Source organism: Ixodes scapularis, unplaced genomic scaffold (genome assembly GCF_016920785.2).
Source record: "Ixodes scapularis isolate PalLabHiFi unplaced genomic scaffold, ASM1692078v2 ptg002900l_1__unscaffolded, whole genome shotgun sequence".
NCBI lineage: Eukaryota > Metazoa > Arthropoda > Arachnida > Ixodida > Ixodidae > Ixodes > Ixodes scapularis.
Genome location: NW_024610277.1, coordinates 173,147 through 189,247, shown reverse-complemented (window position 1 = coordinate 189,247; position 16,101 = coordinate 173,147). Strand labels below are relative to the sequence as shown.

Sequence of the window (16,101 nt, the reverse complement as noted above, 5' to 3'; positions counted from 1 at the left end):
TCATGTCACTCTTTCGTTATCGTAATTTAAACACCAACAGGCTCAACCATCCACATCGCAATCTGGTTCCGTCACTTACTTAGAGCGTGCCATCAGACTGCAGATGCCAAGCTTGATATTCGATGATATCTACTAGAAAAATAATTTTAGGCAAAAGCAATTTTTATTTTGGATTACCATCTACTTCTCAAAATGATCCGTGTTCTCATAACTAGTGGTTTTTATATTTTCTTAGTGTAAGCATTTTGTAACGAATATTCAGACATTTACAGTTGCATTTGTTTAAATTATTTAGCGTCGCGGAATCACCAGTACAAAGTACGGAACGTTATCGCTTATTCTATACTTTGTGAAAATGCTAAACTCAAAGTTCGTGGCACAAAGAGGTTTTAATCTGAACGGTATTTGAACAACAGCACCGCGGTCGGGCGCTTTAACAGAGACGCGGCCATGGAGAAGGGGGAGCAGATTTCTCAGCCTAAGCGTCACCGGCGTCACCAGGTACTTGAAAAGCTTGCCTGAGGTCCCGCTGGTGCTCAGCAACGTCGGCCGCAATATCCCGCAGCGGAAGGCCGCATCCATTAATCGCGAAACTGCTTGCAAGCTGTTGTATGGCCAGCGACATTCCAAGGTAGGGCCTCGACCGCGCTCTCGGATCGAGCTGTGTCCACGTCTTCAGCCTGTTGATCAGCCGCACTAGCAGCGCTGTGAGTTTGTCCCAGAAGGATCGGAGTATTGCATCGAAAGCGTCGGTCTCCAAATTCCCTCGGAGCATTGTCAGGCAAGCAGTCACTTGCTTCAGCATGAGTTCCATGCCTTTTTCTTGAGCCACTGTGGACGATGCGTACAAGATGCTTTCCAGTCGCTGTTCGATGTGCGGCAGCACTCCCAGGACGGCTATGTCTTGGACGTGGTTCTTGGACACGTTTACCTGTTGTATCGCTCGTTCAAGTTTCGCGTCGACCTTGTGGAACGCCTCCAACGTCTGCGACGAGGCGGCAAAGGTCTCGACAATGTTGGAGCGAACCCCATTAATGTACGTCACTGTGGCTGTCAGGTCGTTGATGGCTACGCACAACCTGGCTGGTAGGCTGACCATCCCGTGGACGGGCTCCATTCGAACCTTCTCCTGGATCGTTATCGCATACAGCCAAGTCCATTTGTGGACGCTTTCGACGAAGAAGCTGGCGCATTCCTGCACAGGCCAGTCGAGCTGCAGCCACAGGGAGACGACGTTTTCGTTGATCGCGTCCACGGTTCGAGCAAACGACGAGCTGTACTTGACGTTAACGTTCGTAGGAAGCAGGTCGTCTTCGGCTACGAACCCCAGGACGCTGTGGTTCGCGCGAGAGGCTAGACAGAACCAGCGTTCGACCACTTCCACACCAAACCATTCGCGATACTTATTCATTTCGACATCTTCGTTATTCTTAGCCAGTGGAATGATATGACGAAGGAAGTTGCTTACCACCGTAAAGGTGTCTTTGGAAGTCGCCACTATTTGATCCTCATTTTTGCCGTGAGCGGTTTTGACGTCTGCGACAAGGCGTTCAACACGAGGACGAATGTTCTCGACAAAGAAGTCGTCGAGCTGATTAATTACGATGTTGGTGTATGTCTCGTTCCAAACTCGCAAAAAGATTTCATTTGCTTTCGTTTGGTGGTCTCGGATCTTGTTCAAGGTGGACGCTAGGTTGACGAGGGCCGTGTTTTTGTCCCAGTCTTCGGAGAGGCTCGCGTACCACCTGTCTTCGTTCTTCCGCAGGGCGTCTCGAGCAGAATCGACTGCCCGCACGTGTCCGGTCAGCTGAATCAACCCGCAGATTGAGAGCGCCGCAGACAGGTCCATGACGTGTCGCTCATACTGCAAGTAAAACTGGTCATGCAGGTTCGCAAGCTGGACGTTAATGTGATCCGACAGTCCTCGAAGCAGTAGTTCCAAAGCATCAGCTACGAAGGCGCGTTTTTTCCCGACAAGCTGGAGCTGCAGTTCTTTCAACAGCGGGAGCATCACGGCAAAGCTGATCTGAGTGTTGACCCTGATCCGGTGCTCCGTCAAGGCGAGCAGGTGACAGTAGTTGGCCTCCGTGTCTTCGATGTTGTTCTGCGTGGCATGGTGACGAAGGAGGCTGAAGGCTTCCCTGCCCACGCAGTGGAGCCAGCTTGTCCACTCGGAAACGTCGCTCTCGGCCGAGTGTTCGACTCTGTACTCCAGGAAGGCGTAACTGAGTGCGTAGTGATTCCGTATGCTGTGCAGCACGCTGAAATTGGCGGCTACGCCAACCCGGACTTTGACAGAAAGCTGGACTCTGTTCGCGAGGACAGCGCCAACCGAGTCGCGTAGGAGATGCCATTCTTCCGAGCCGGAAAGGGATATATCTTGAAGACGCTTTTCTATTCGACCGAGAAGCTCTTTTCTAGCGGGTTTAAAGTAGCCGATCACGCTGTGTCCCAGTGACAGAACAAAGAGTCCAAAGGATCGATGCAGCGTCTTCGGAGTGTTCCGCACGTCAGCCGGGTCCCCCGCCCACAGCTCGAGAACCAGACTGCTGGAGGACGGATCGTCCAGTTCCACAAGGAACACGATGCTAGAGTTGGCTCTCCATTTCCGAACAACTGGCGGGGCCGCCTTTGAGCCGCCATCTTCGACCCACAGGCGGCAGCAAGCGCTCGCGCCACCCGTCCTTCCGAAAATTCCTTCGCTCCGAAGCAGCTGAACTTGAAGCCGAGACCGAGCCCCACCCCCGGGGTTGGTGTAGCGCTCTGGCTGGCACTCCTCCCAGAGCGGCTCGCCAAATACCTTCCGGCTAAACGAGTTCATCTGACCACGGGAAGCGGTGCACGGCACCGCCGGGGCTCCCACGCACAGGTCGACGGTGCGCATGCACTCCAGGCAAAGCAGACGCCTGCTCATCTTTCCATGAACTTCGCGGAAGGGGCTGCGTTGCTGCATGGCGCTTCCTCTAGTGCGGCAATTCGCTTTCCCAATGGCGTTCACGTCGTGTTTCGTGCTTTTTAGTTCCCGCAATAACATCGTTTTCGTCTTTTTCTGCTCGTTCTTTTTCATTGCGATCACGATGGAAGAAACCTGTTTTAATATTTTTTTTTTTAGTTTTTACGAAAGATATCTGAACTAGGGTGCCTCAATGTCCTTCTGTTAAGGGTGATGCCACCCTTTGTAGTACCCGATGCCGACAGCACGCGCTCACGGGTAAAATACAAAGAAATCGACGAAAACAAAATGTCGCCGTAGCACAGTCAGCGCCACGAGCGCGTGCAAGGACACGTTCCTTCACGCGCTTCTGAACAAAAACTAAAAATAAAAGTGTGAGACAAAATGGCCAGATGTCTCCACCCTAAGCCAAGCGCACGTGAAGGCACCCTAATCTGAACGGAAGATGAAACAAACGTCGATCGGTATAGGCGTTATGAATCACCACGCTGAGCGGAAAGGGATATCAACTGGACGCTATATTTGAGGGCGATGTTTGGAGCGTATGCTCAGAACGAGCTCTTATTACTAGCCTGCTAAGACCGTCAACCTCGATGGTTCGGAATGCACGTTGCTAAAGAACTGCGGAAGCTCGCCATCAGCACGCACTCAGCAGCCGAGCAGACAGATATTGCCCCCCCCTGCATACCACCTACAGACGACTGCAAACGCGGCATCTGATCGCCGCCATGTTCCTTCTAGTGCAAGGAAGAACGTGCGATTTCAAGTTGAAGGAAGCACGTGCAATTTCAATTTCAAGCATGCTGCACGTGCTGGCACCCATCGGCCACCAGTCGGGACGCCGCAACGTTACTGGGGACACCATGCTTGTAAACATGGCGTGCGTGCTGACGGCTAGCTTCCCAAGTTCTTTTGGAACGTGCATTCCGCATCATCAAGAATGCCGGTTTTAACAGCCTATTCATGCAAGCTGATTATGAGCATGCGCTCTAAACATGGCTCTCACAAATGGCGTCGAGGAATTACGTCCTATTATGAAATTTTACCGATGTTCTAAGTTTTACCGCAGCACGCTTATTTCGTGGATAATAGAGCGCTAAATACCCACCTCTATGGCGGCTAATAGCAAAGCGCTTCTGGGCGCGTGTGTAACACTTGCTGATCGGATTCATGCAGCCCCCATGCAGCTGGCTTCGGCGTCCGACAATGTGGATTCACAAGCGTAACGAGCTTTTTTTTTCATAAAGAAGGGTAACGTTTGGCCGGACACATGATGCCCCGTATTGTGTTTGTGTATGTCCAGCGTGAAGAGCGACACTTGAAAGTACGGTGGTCGGGACGCGTCTCCAACTGGTGTGCTTACCACGTTCGAAAAAGTAGTCCCTCGATTTGATGATGTTACAAAAGTATTGTCGCCGACCGCGATCTTGGCGGTGTCACCGCAGGGGTGATAGAAGGGGCAGACGCCTGCTCTGATACAGGGCGCTGTCCGGCTCGCCAATCCACGGAAGCTTCGGCAGTCAGGAGTTGTGACGCCACGACGGCAGCCACACTCCCTCCTGCTTTCTTCCAGAGCTTCTGCGGCCAACCACCAGGATAGCGACGTCCGAGAGCACGCCACTCCAGCTTTTGTGACGTCATTTGTTGCCACTTCGGTACCATCTTCGAGTAGGACGCCAAACTCTTTGCAGGCAACGTACCTGAAAGCAAACGGTGGCAAAGCTCGTGTCTCACGCATTTCCGCAATAGTTATCAGTGCGTGGTCCGTACTCGGAAGAGTGCGAGTCGTAAATTTTATCAAGCAGCTTTAGGGCCTTAACATGGCGCTGCCTATGGCGCTGCCTATGGCGCATCCTGGGCTCGTCCGAACAAAGCGGTGAGCTTGCATCCGACGATCCGTACTTTTAGCGGTTGCAACAGTTGAAATCTACTGACGCCAGGATTTTCAGGTGTTGCGGTCGGGTAGATTTCCTCCGAAACACGAAAGCGAGAAAATCTCGCCTTTCTTTAGTCTGTAAAGCCAGCGCAGGGTGCGTGTGACACCAAGCTTGAAGGCACCGGGAAAATGAAAGCGCAAGCACTTAAAGAGCACTCCTTTCTCTACCAAACAAATACTTCATTATCTAAAAAAAAAAAAAAAAAAAAAAAAAAAATTGAGCAGAGAGAACCGTTATTTTTTACTCCTGTCCTTGCTAACACTCGACAATAGAGACGATCCAAGTTGGGTGCATGATCGTCCCCGAAGCCTCCAGCGCAACCTTTCTACCTCCGGACACTTGTGAATTTTGCGAGCCCGCGCAGCCAAGCACGAAGATGGCAACGAGCTCGTATTAGAAGTGTGGCTCCCCTAGAGATCTTACGCGATTGTTGTTTCGTTACGGCCGCCATATTGAATTTTGAAGTAGCTGTTGTGGCGAAACAACAAATCACTGTATTTGCGAAATCGAAGACGCTAGGATTGAAGGCGTTCGTGCCATTCGCTCTACTTCTATCTTGTCTATGCTTTTTATTGCAGTTACACTTGAACTATTTGCGTTACGTTTAGTCGCCCAACCCAGCTACGTCATATTCAACATGGCGACCTTCACGCGGTCTATATACCTCTGCAAGTCCGGCTTCAGGGCGCTGCCATCTTGCTTGGCTCGGGTGCGCTTGGACGCGCTGCAATCCAATTACGAAGCCTTGCTAAGGCGTCGTAATCGGATTATGGCCGCGCCAAAGAGCGCACCCCACTGAGGAAGATGGCGGCGCTCTGAGACCGGACTTGCAAACGTGTTTTGGTTCTCCGTCACCGGCAGCGGACTGCTTTTTGGAATGTTCTACGATATCGAATAATTGTCCATTTCTTGTGGTGTGCGAGTTGTGCTCTGAGCAGTCGGTTTTCTCCAGTTCCGGTAGCTCTGCCGTGCCGATGGTGGTGGCGCGTCACCCTGGTAGCGTGTTTGGCTGCGGTCCTCGCTCGCGCGATGGCCGAGCGTGGCGAGAAGTGCCGGCTTAACGCCACCTGCGTGCCTTCCAAGTTCGAGCCGTTTCCTCGGGGTGGACAAGAAACGGGCGCTGTCTACCGACGCGGCTTCCTGGGCCGTCTTTCTCAGTGCATCGCGCAAGGGCTTTTTGCACTCACTACCACTTCAAATGGCTTCTTTAAAGGGGCGATGCAACAATTTTTGTGCTTGACGCAAATACCTCTTAAAACGGATCCCTGACGTTAATGACCTATGAAACACGAATTCGTTTTTCACCCCACGCAATAGATGTCATAAAAAAAAAAAATATAAAGAAAAACGAGCAGCGTTCACCACCTCAACTCGCAGCCAGAACAAGCGGCCACGTGATCTGGAGCCGATTATATGCCGCCAATGTTGATCATAGCCACGCGCTGGGGTTGGCAAAGCACAGGACACGCGCTGAGTTCTAGACATTGTTATGGCTCGGCTCACTGTCGTCGTTGCAGCGATTGGACACGGGCCACTACCCGAATGCTTCTCGAGCTAGTAAATATTACGAGCCCAAATCAAGTGCCCACGCAATGCTCGGGTCCAATCTGTGAACCGCATTCAAATATCGTCACTTGGGAATACTTCAATCCCCACGTTACGTCATCAAATTTTGCAAAGGAGAGATTGAATGAAAATGATCGATTTTGTCCTTGAAATTACACCGCAACAAAGGAGTTTCATGGCCAGTGGCGTTGCGTGCGAGTATCCTTGAGTCCCACTAGTGCCAGTAAGCTCGTGTAAAGTGAAAAACATTCCAATTCAATATCGTTGCACCGCTCCTTTAAGTAAGCCTGTTTTGGGTGTGAGGTAAATGACACGAATTGAATTGCGCTTCATTCGTTTTAATGCGAGAGCATTAACTGTTCCGATAGAGCGAACTGACTTCACACAAGCCCCTGAGGATTCACCCGGCTCGTTACTGTGTTTTTGTAAACTTACGTGACAAATAAAAACAATGTTCAAAAACAATGTTCAATCAGCTTTTGAAGCCGCGCCAGACGGTACCTTTCCCTCTCCCAAAGAAGCGAAGCATGTCTTCTGTAGCAGAATTCTGCTGGTTAGGTTCCCATTGGCTGGCGCGTGTCACAGTTTCAAGAAACGAGGCTCCCATTGGGGTAGTTCCAAGGGACGCCACCAGAGAAGCCCTCTCCATGGCGGCGCAGCGCACGCAGCGACCCGGCCGCCGGTTACAGGTGGGGTGGTGCGGGCCTGGCCGCACGGCCCGCTCGGGCAAACTCCGAAGAGGTTGCACGGCCGAGCTGAGCGCGGCGCGGCCACCTCGCGAGAGCGCGGGCTCGCTCGTCTAAAGCCACTATGCCGCAGACGAACTAAGGGAACGGAAAAACGACATTCATGCCTTCGCGTTCACAACTCGCAAGAAGTGCTTAGCTGTCCTCGGACGTTTTGTTTTATTTCTGAAGTTCGTTAGCCGACTTGAATACTTGCCAAATTTTTCCAGTTATCTGTCGCCTTCGCTTGTGTCAGACTAAAAGTGCGTTCTCACATGCAAGTTGCAACTGTAACGCAACAACTCTTGTCGCAAAATAGACAGCCGCAGTGGCAGAAGCTACCGGTTCGGGGCAGTCGCTTCGAGACCAATTTTTGCGACTGCCAGCAATTTTCACCTGCTGGCTGAACCAATCAGCGGCGCCTCGGAAGTGACGTGTGGTACGTGCGCCTCGCGTTACTTTGCATCCGGCACGGCATTTCTGCGAGAAATGCAACCAACATATCCGCCCAAATTTGGTCCAAGGCCTTCACGGTAGCGGCAATGAATACAGAGTCACAAAGATCTCTGTGGTGGCTCGGCTCTGATCAACGCTATTAAAGAGTAACCATTTCTTTAGAGCTGATCTTCCAGTTGCGGCGACGCCAACCATGCACTCCAGGAGGGTGGTGGGGGGTTAGGAAGAAATGAGGTGGTGTAGGCGACCGGGCAATGAAGGAGACGATGTTCTTGATTGGCATAGGGAGCTGGGCAGTTGGGACAGGAAGGGTCTGATCGATAGCGGAAGAGGTAAAGGCGAGCAGATGTGACGAGGGTGTTTGTCTGGATTTTACGGAGAATGTGGGTCTGCGCGACACTAAGCTGTGGATGTGGTCGAGGTAGAAGTTCATGAGATATACGGATCTGTTTGTAATGTAACTTGAGTGTTTTTTTGTACTCTGCTGCCTCGTCATTGGTCGGGGGACTTAGCCCTGGTACTTCAGGCGGAGGATATCTTGGGTACTTAATCTGTGCTCTAATTAAAGTGATTTTCTCTCTCTCTCTCTCTCTTTCTTCAGAGCAAGCAGCGCCCCCTATTTCAATGCGTGTCCGAAAACGAAATCAACCTGGCAGCAAATTCGTGAATTTTGGCTTGACAGGTAGTACGTTCTGTTCCGCGGACGTTCGAGTGAGTGCACGCCAATGTAGCGATTTTGCTTTGATTGCACGGTTGCGAAGGACCCAGGGCAATATCACGAGTCTTTCTTTTATAAGGAAAAGGACAGAATTGTAGCTGTGCGACAACGGAAATCAAAAAGCAGCAAAACGCGAACCCGGGCTGTAGCGGGAAGAACGGAATCGACGGCATAGGGTACATTCGTCACATCGGGATTCGTCGCAGGGCGACTGGTAGCGGACCTGTTCGTCACAGCCGAAAATTACTCATTGGATGATTAATTCCAGGGGTAACCCTTCGCGCAATGGTTCGTCCCCTAGAACATGTTTTGTTCTATAAGGGCCAACCTGGCAAGGTGCCTATAGGCTCTTGTGGTCAAAATCTCTAACGAGACAAAATATCTATCAAGTCAAAATGTCCAACAGGTCACGTGATATTCGTGTCAAAATGTTCAAAGAGGTCAAAACGCCTTCCGAGTCGAAATGTTCAACGCAAGAAAATATCAAAAGGGGTCAAAGTGACCAACGAGACAAAATCTCCAACAATTTATAATGTCAATAGATCATTTGCTAAATCCCCCATGCGCCCCGGCCGCATTCGAGGAATCATTAAAAACGGTGGTCCTTCAGCTCCTTATGATCGGTGATTTCGACCAATTCGATGGTTGCACAGTTTTAAGTGTAATCCGAAGTCACCCTGAACAAGCGTCGTCTTGCTTGTTCAGGTTAACTTAATGCTATAAACAACTCCGCTTACTCCGAGTTAAATCCTGGTTTTGGTTGTTGTGAATTCTAGGCTTTTTAAGTCATTTCTGCTAAAACAACAATCGCGAGAATGAGAATATTGTAAAAAAATTCTGGAACTCAGCCAGGTTGAAAGGTGGATTGCATGAGAGTATAAAAAACGCTGACATTGACGATAAATTTTAAAAGTGATGTGACAGGTCCTTTGACTCTACACGATGCGTGTTCAGGGTGACTGTGGATTACGCTCGAAACTGGGTAACTATCGAATTAGTCGAAATTTCGGGTCTTTATGGAGCTCAAGGACCCATGATTCCTCGAGTGCGGGCGCTTAGGACATTTAGTAGAGAATCTATTCGCGCTTGAACTGTTTTCCTGAAAGAAGGCGAAAGAGAAGGGGGAGAGAGCCCGTTTCCTCCTCACTTGGACGGGCAAAAAAGACCTGGATGCAATTATGTACGCAACCAGCTACCAGTAACGAGTTGCTTCTACTTATCTAGTTTTTTCTGTAACAAAAAGCCTAGTTGGTTATTTAAAAAAAAAGGGAACCAGTAACGTACTTAGTTACTCTTAAGGCTAGGCTAAGTTACGAGTAACTGGATCTTCTCATTTTTGAGAAATAACGTGTACAACACCGTTTGAACAACATCGGACAACAAGGGAGGTGGGCAACCCGAAAAACAACTAAACAGTATGACAATATAGCAACGTTCATCGAACTCTAGAGCTGAAAATGTCTTTCCCCCAGCGAACGCAACAAGACTCGTTGGTTGAACCTTCTTGATTTGTGTACACACCGAATGTAAGCCCGGAGCCTGCCAACACGGGAAGGTACAGAACCCATTGTCAACCTGGAACTTTAGAAGCAAAGAGAGCAAAAGGGAGAGGAGAATGCCAGCAGCTCGTGGTGAAGCACAACACTGCCGTTCCTTCGAGCGCGTCTGTAGAAGGACTCTTCAGCGTCGCCAGATATGTATTCTCCGAGAGACAGCATGTTTAAGTGCAACGACTACCGAAAAGTAAACAATAAACGACGAAACCAAAGCAGTTCTGTATTTGGTTGTCAAAGTAAGGAGAAAAGTGACTAGCTACTTTTGAGGTGAAGTAACGCGTTCTTTTTGAGAATCGGCAACAAGTAACCTACTTAGTTACTGTTCTGGGTAACGTTGACATGTCTGTCCGGATGTGCCTGCTAGATGCGTCTGTTGTCTGTTGGCGCTACCGTAAAAAAAGAACGAAATCCGTTACTCGTTACTCGAACAATAAAGGAACGCGTTACCGACCTACGTTACCTCGAAATAGGAAGAGCGTGTTACCGTTATCGATGACCGTTATCGATGAAAAGTAACGCACGTTACTTTTGCGTTACTTTTACAGCGAAGCTGTTAACCGCTAGATCCCCCACTTTCGTGTCCGCGGACAAGCGCCGTGTCGACACAAAACTCAAGCCAGTTCACCGTCAACCTCACTCGCGTATGACGAGGAGAGTCGAAAACGCCATTGTCTCACCTACTAATCGTGTGTGCTCTTTGTCCCTTGATGTCGAGACCGCGCTCTTATCAGGTTGCCCTTTGGACTCACGATGGGTCGGCCGCGTGCCGTTCGTTCGGACGAAGAAGAGCGGGAGCGCAAGGAGCGAAGACGCTATCGTCTCGAGTTCCACTGCGTTCAGTGCTTCCGAATCCCTTACGAAAGAAGAGCAGATCGCTCGCCTGGAACGTCGCCGAGAAAAGAAGCGGCGATGGGACCGGCGCCGGCGGGCCAACGCCACGGAAGCCTAGCGCAAACGCGAGGCCCGGCGACGACAGGACGCCATGCCGTGCTGAACATTTTTTATAAATACTTCAATCTCACCATAGTACAGCTTCGCTGGTCTTCCATCCTAACCAGAGTGGAAAGGCTGAAAATTTTATTTATTTATAAATTGACGATAACAAAACTTTCTTTGGCGAGAGCGTTTTTTGTTTTTGGCGGTGCGACAAAAGGTTTGGGATTTTTTTTTCCTCAAGTTTGGGGGGCGGGGGGGGAGGGGGGGGGGGGGGGTTCTGTGCTGGGAAAAGAGAAGCAAATTTCGAAGTTATGTGACACAAGTGAAATCATTAATGGATTGGCACCTGTACTTGGTTTCAGCCTGACGCAGCCGACGCTACGAGCTCATGGTACCAATCAAGCATTGCTAAAAGCGCAACTTACTGGACCTTTTTGGTTTAGGATTCGTTCAGCGATGATAAAACAGGTACATGACGAACAGCCTGGCGATGCCCTTTTTACGCTGTTCGATTGGTCAATCTGCTCGTAGTGTAGGCTGCGTTTGAGGTTAAGGTAAGTGTAGAATCACGAAAAATAAATTAAGCGTACTTTTTTGTCAGGTTTCTGGTAGAAGATGTAACGAAACTACGTTACTTAATATAAGTGACGTAAGTACTTTACCCGTTACTGTTTTGAAAAAGTAACGAGTACGTTACTACGTTACCTCCCAAGGTAACGTAGTAACGTTACCTTACGTTACCTCCCAAGGTAACGTAAGGTACCGCCCACACTGGTGTTGACCGAGGTTTTCGCTTTTTTTGTTCGTTTATTTTGTTTTTATTGTTCAGATGTCCCCTTTTTTCACTTCTCTAGGTTTGATTCGTCAACGAGTACACGACCATCGGGACACCGTTGTTCGAATATATATTTCTCGAATATATATTGCTCTAATATGTATAGTAACATAGTAGAAAAACCCGGAGACAAGGAGCTAAGACCTGGCATGGTGGCTATGTTAAAGAGGCCCTGCAATGACTTTTTTCCTGGTTTTTAATTTGCACCGAACCTGAGCGCACTGAACGTAGTAACCGGAGAGCCAGCCGGGTGTTCCGGTATGTAGTTGAGTATCTGATCGTGCACCCAAAGTAGACCCCTCCCGAGTCTGTCATTGAGGCCTCCGCTTCGAGCCCTGCCGGCCTCTCCCTCGAGAGAGAAGACCCGTCTGAAGACGGTCTTCAATACTTGGACCTGCACCTGAAGATACGCCCCGATGGGATATGTTGCGAGCTCAGACAGCGCACACAAAAGCCGGTCCTACCCATCACGAGTTCCCACTCCAAAGCAGTAAAACAGGGTCTCGTGAAATCTCTTCTAAGATCCTCTGGGTCGTGCCCCCCTCTCACCGCGCACAGAGTGCTTCTACAGACGGAGAGGCTAAAGAGGGCAGGGTACCCTGAAGACCTAATACACTAAAGAGGCTCATCACCGCTTCCTGAGCACCGCCAGCCATTCCTGTTCCTCGCCAAAAAACGTTTTGCAGTTATTCCCTATTTACACAGCACCACACATCGCCTTAAGGGACTCGCATCTCGCTTCGAGGTAGAGGTAGTGTTTAGCTGCAAGCAAAAGCTTCAACAAACGTGCAGAATGGTGAATACCCTACCCTCTGCGACACAATTCAACAAAAAGCAGGGACAGCAGTTTGTTAACTGTAGGAAGAGGTAGTTTATACCATCCCTTTTTCGTGTGTGTTTGTGTATGTGGGGGGGGGGGGGGTGGAGGGTATATAGGGCAGACCGGCAGGTGCCTAAATGACCACCTGAGGGAACACTCGCGGGAGGTGAGCGAAGCCCCCGATGACTCCATGCATCCAATAGTCGTACACCGTATGACGTGCGGCGGTTGTTCGCCCAGATACGAAGGTATGCGCGTATTGGGAGGACACCGGCAGAGATTTGGCAGGGAAGTCGCCGAATCGTACGCCATTAAGAGCTCAAACACTAACTTTGCATCAGCCTCTCTAGCCCTTTCCGACAGGGAGATGACATTCCTCCGTCCCGAACTTGGCGGAAGGGACCAGAGGCCTTGAAGGGGCACTGACACCCCAAAGGTCGTATTCTTTTTAATTGTCTAAAACGATGCAAATTGCAATCATAAACACGCAAAAAAAAAAAAATCCACATTGCGAAAAATATTTTCCCGCGCGCGCCTTTTTATTTTTGGCGTTTATATCTCCCGCGCTCACTTCCTTGGTTCTTTTGATCGGTGGCGTCAAAAATCAGGAAATTTAGAAGCTTTGTAGGCGACATTTTTATAACATTTAATGACGGCAATCGTAAAACATGTTTTTAACGCAATTGCGAACGCACTACGGCCCCTCTTTTTGAATTAAGAAAAATCAAATTTCGGTGTGATGTCGCTTCCTGGATTTGTATCCTCTCTCGGAAAACTTGGCGGCGCTCGAGCAGAGGATGATCGGCGAGTCGGGGAAGAAACCGTTTTTTTCCCGCGCCGGCGTCCTTCTATCCCGCCTGCTCACCTCCTCCTCGCTTCGGGTCGCGGTGGCAACGGCGCTTTGCTTCGTAGCGTGGAGCGGAGGTCCGAAAGAAAGTCGAGTCGCAGGAGACCGCAAAGTTTGACTCACTGCACTGGCGCGGATCGCGCGGAAACTTCAAATTCGGCATTTGGAAATTTTTTTTTTTTTTTTTTTAATTCAGAAATACTGAATTCCCAAGTTTCGAATTTTGACGGTAATGTCCCGGCATCGTTTTCAATCGTTACGGATATAATAATAATAAAAAAATGATTTTGATGTGTCAGTGTCCCTTTGAGGGATGGCCGCGAATTCGATCCTCATAGGTATCTCTCGAATCTCGCGGAAAATAAGGAAGCCATGCCCAAGTTTAGAGTTTTGACAACGTGATATTGCACCAAAAACGATTTACCATTTATTTCGCGAAGGAATGCTTTCGTTTCGCAGGAACGAAGCCGTCGAGATAAATGATCCGAGCATGCGGTAGATGTCTTCTCCGAGCGCATTGGTTACGGGTGATTCCCTCGCGCTTGGAACGACGACCGAAGTTTCCTAGAGGAGTGATTCGAGCCAGGGCGACTTCGCAGAGCAGGACGAGCGCAGCCAGGACCAGTCCTATGCCCAAGACCACAAGCACACCCAAGAGGTCTTTGAGCTGGAGGGCACGGCAAGCGCAGCTTTCTTTGTTGTGGCTTAGCAGCCAGGACGTCCTCTGCTGGATGTGCTTGTATTTGGCACGCCTTTGAGACCCTATGGAGACGGCCGTTTCTCGTATTCTGTTCGTGATGCGCGAGAAGGCGCTTGTGTAGGGAGATGCCTTTGGGGCGACGAGAGTGACTAGCACCTGGAAGAGTTCTTCGTCCGCAGGCACCGTGCCTGCGAAAGTCTTTCCCGTCGTATGCCTCGCGTCCTCCTTGCTGGCGACAAAGACGTGCGTGCCGGCGGTGACCTTACGCAGACAGCAGAGGGTGTTCATGCACTTATCACTCAGAGGCAGGTGTTTGAGGTAGTCCTTGAGCGTTTTGTTGCCAGTCTCCAATACGTGATTTTGTAAGACGCTCCGGAAATAGCGGTTGTTCTTGATGCACAACCTTACCTTGTTTTGACCGAGGGCCTCGCCCAGCCGTTGCAAGGTCTTGATGGGGCGCGTCTTAGGTGGAAAGTTAGTGTAGGACGTGAGCGCTCCAGTAAAGACGGCGGATATGGTGATTGCAAACATGAACCAGAAACCTAAAAGTATTCGAATGCTGCTGTGTGCCGGAAAACGAAGCGAAGGGACATGCATGATCAGAGCCGACGTAAGGTAGAACAAGAGGTTTGTCAGTGGCAGTCCCCGGCACTCAGATTTCTTCTTTGTTATGACTGTCTTCCGTTGGAACTGGCTGAACGCAGATATCAGTGCCATGTACACGCCGAGTGACGCCCACACGGCCGCCCACAGTGCTCTCGAGAAAGGTCTGCCGATGATGGCGAGGTCCTTGATGTCATTGGGCAGCGGGGAGAAGAACGTGACCGCGTCGTACCCGACGATGCCGGCGACGTCGACCCCGTACCAGATGCTCTCTGTCACGTAGATCTGGAAGGCCGCCAGGTCGGCATCTTTCTTCTGGATGGCGCCTAAGGCCCCCCGGAATAAATGGTTCTCGTTGGATCTGCCGAACCTCGAGTAGTGCAGGGTTAAGTTCCCTCGGAGCGTGACTCCGCTTTTTTGCACGATTGATTTGACGATGGTGGCCTGTGGTTCCAGGTTTCTGTACTGCCAATCCTTCTCGTGCGGTGTCCTAATTTCGTCGATTATTCGGAGCTCGGTGAGGTTCCCGATTGGCCTATCTTCGAACGCTGGATCTGGGTGGGGGCCTAGTCGACGAACTTTGTCCCAACAGTTACTATACGTGTCGTTTGGGACGTATGCTGCCGTTGGCGTCACGACGACGGCCCTACAAGCGACTCGTTGAAACACCTTTGACATGGATTCTCGAGATACGCCGTTTTCGAATATAAAAATCCAGCGAATATTTCGAAATGGGTAGTCCAGGTTTTCGACGCGAGTCAGTAGATTGTCGATATTTGGCTGCCAGCAAGAGACAAAGACGTCACTCTTGTAGCCTTGAAGCACGCTGAGGTGTCTCAGGAGCGCCGATAATCCTGAGCTGTTCCACGACACCAGGGGCTGATTGATTTTCTTGAGCACAGACACGGGCAGATCGTCGCAGTTGGAGATAAGGTTGAGACTGTACCTCTCATGAACCACTGAATTGATGGTGTCCCAAGGATTGCAAGGCGGCAAACGAGGCAGCAACATAAGACCTAATCCAACAAAAATAAACTGGAGGTACATCATCACTCCGGGTTATCGTTGCTGCTTGCCTAGCAATGGGCGGAACACGACAGCGCTGTCCACCAGGAGTAAGAACGGCGACCAGGAGGCGTGGTCTGCGCCTGGAACGTTGTGCGTTTAATACGTAGCGCTCAAAGCCCAGTGCTACGGTGAACATTGTGAGGCGCAGGCGGTCGATAAAGTCTTCCATAACGCTCGCTGAAGGAGACGTCTGAGCGGAAGACTTTCTTTGGCCGGACATACGACGACCGTGTCCCGTTCATCACTCGACAAAGGAAGAAAGTGACATTGTACGTATCACGTATACGATCCACGAGGAATGTGAGTGAGTACTCTGAAACTCGGATGGCGAAAGCTTATGCTAGATGAAAGAAGTCGATCGATTTGTTTCTCGTTCAACCG

The 16,101-nt window shown here is 50.2% G+C and overlaps 1 protein-coding gene across 1 annotated transcript; it reads right to left on the bottom strand.

Moving 5' to 3' along the window:
- Positions 1-376: 376 nt before the first annotated feature.
- On the bottom strand, positions 377-3,067 carry LOC8053853. The gene has a single exon (XM_040223143.2). It carries the CDS (start codon positions 3,065-3,067, stop codon positions 479-481), a length of 2,589 nt encoding a protein of 862 aa, XP_040079077.1. The 3' UTR covers positions 377-478.
- Between the last annotated feature and the right edge of the window lie 13,034 nt (positions 3,068-16,101).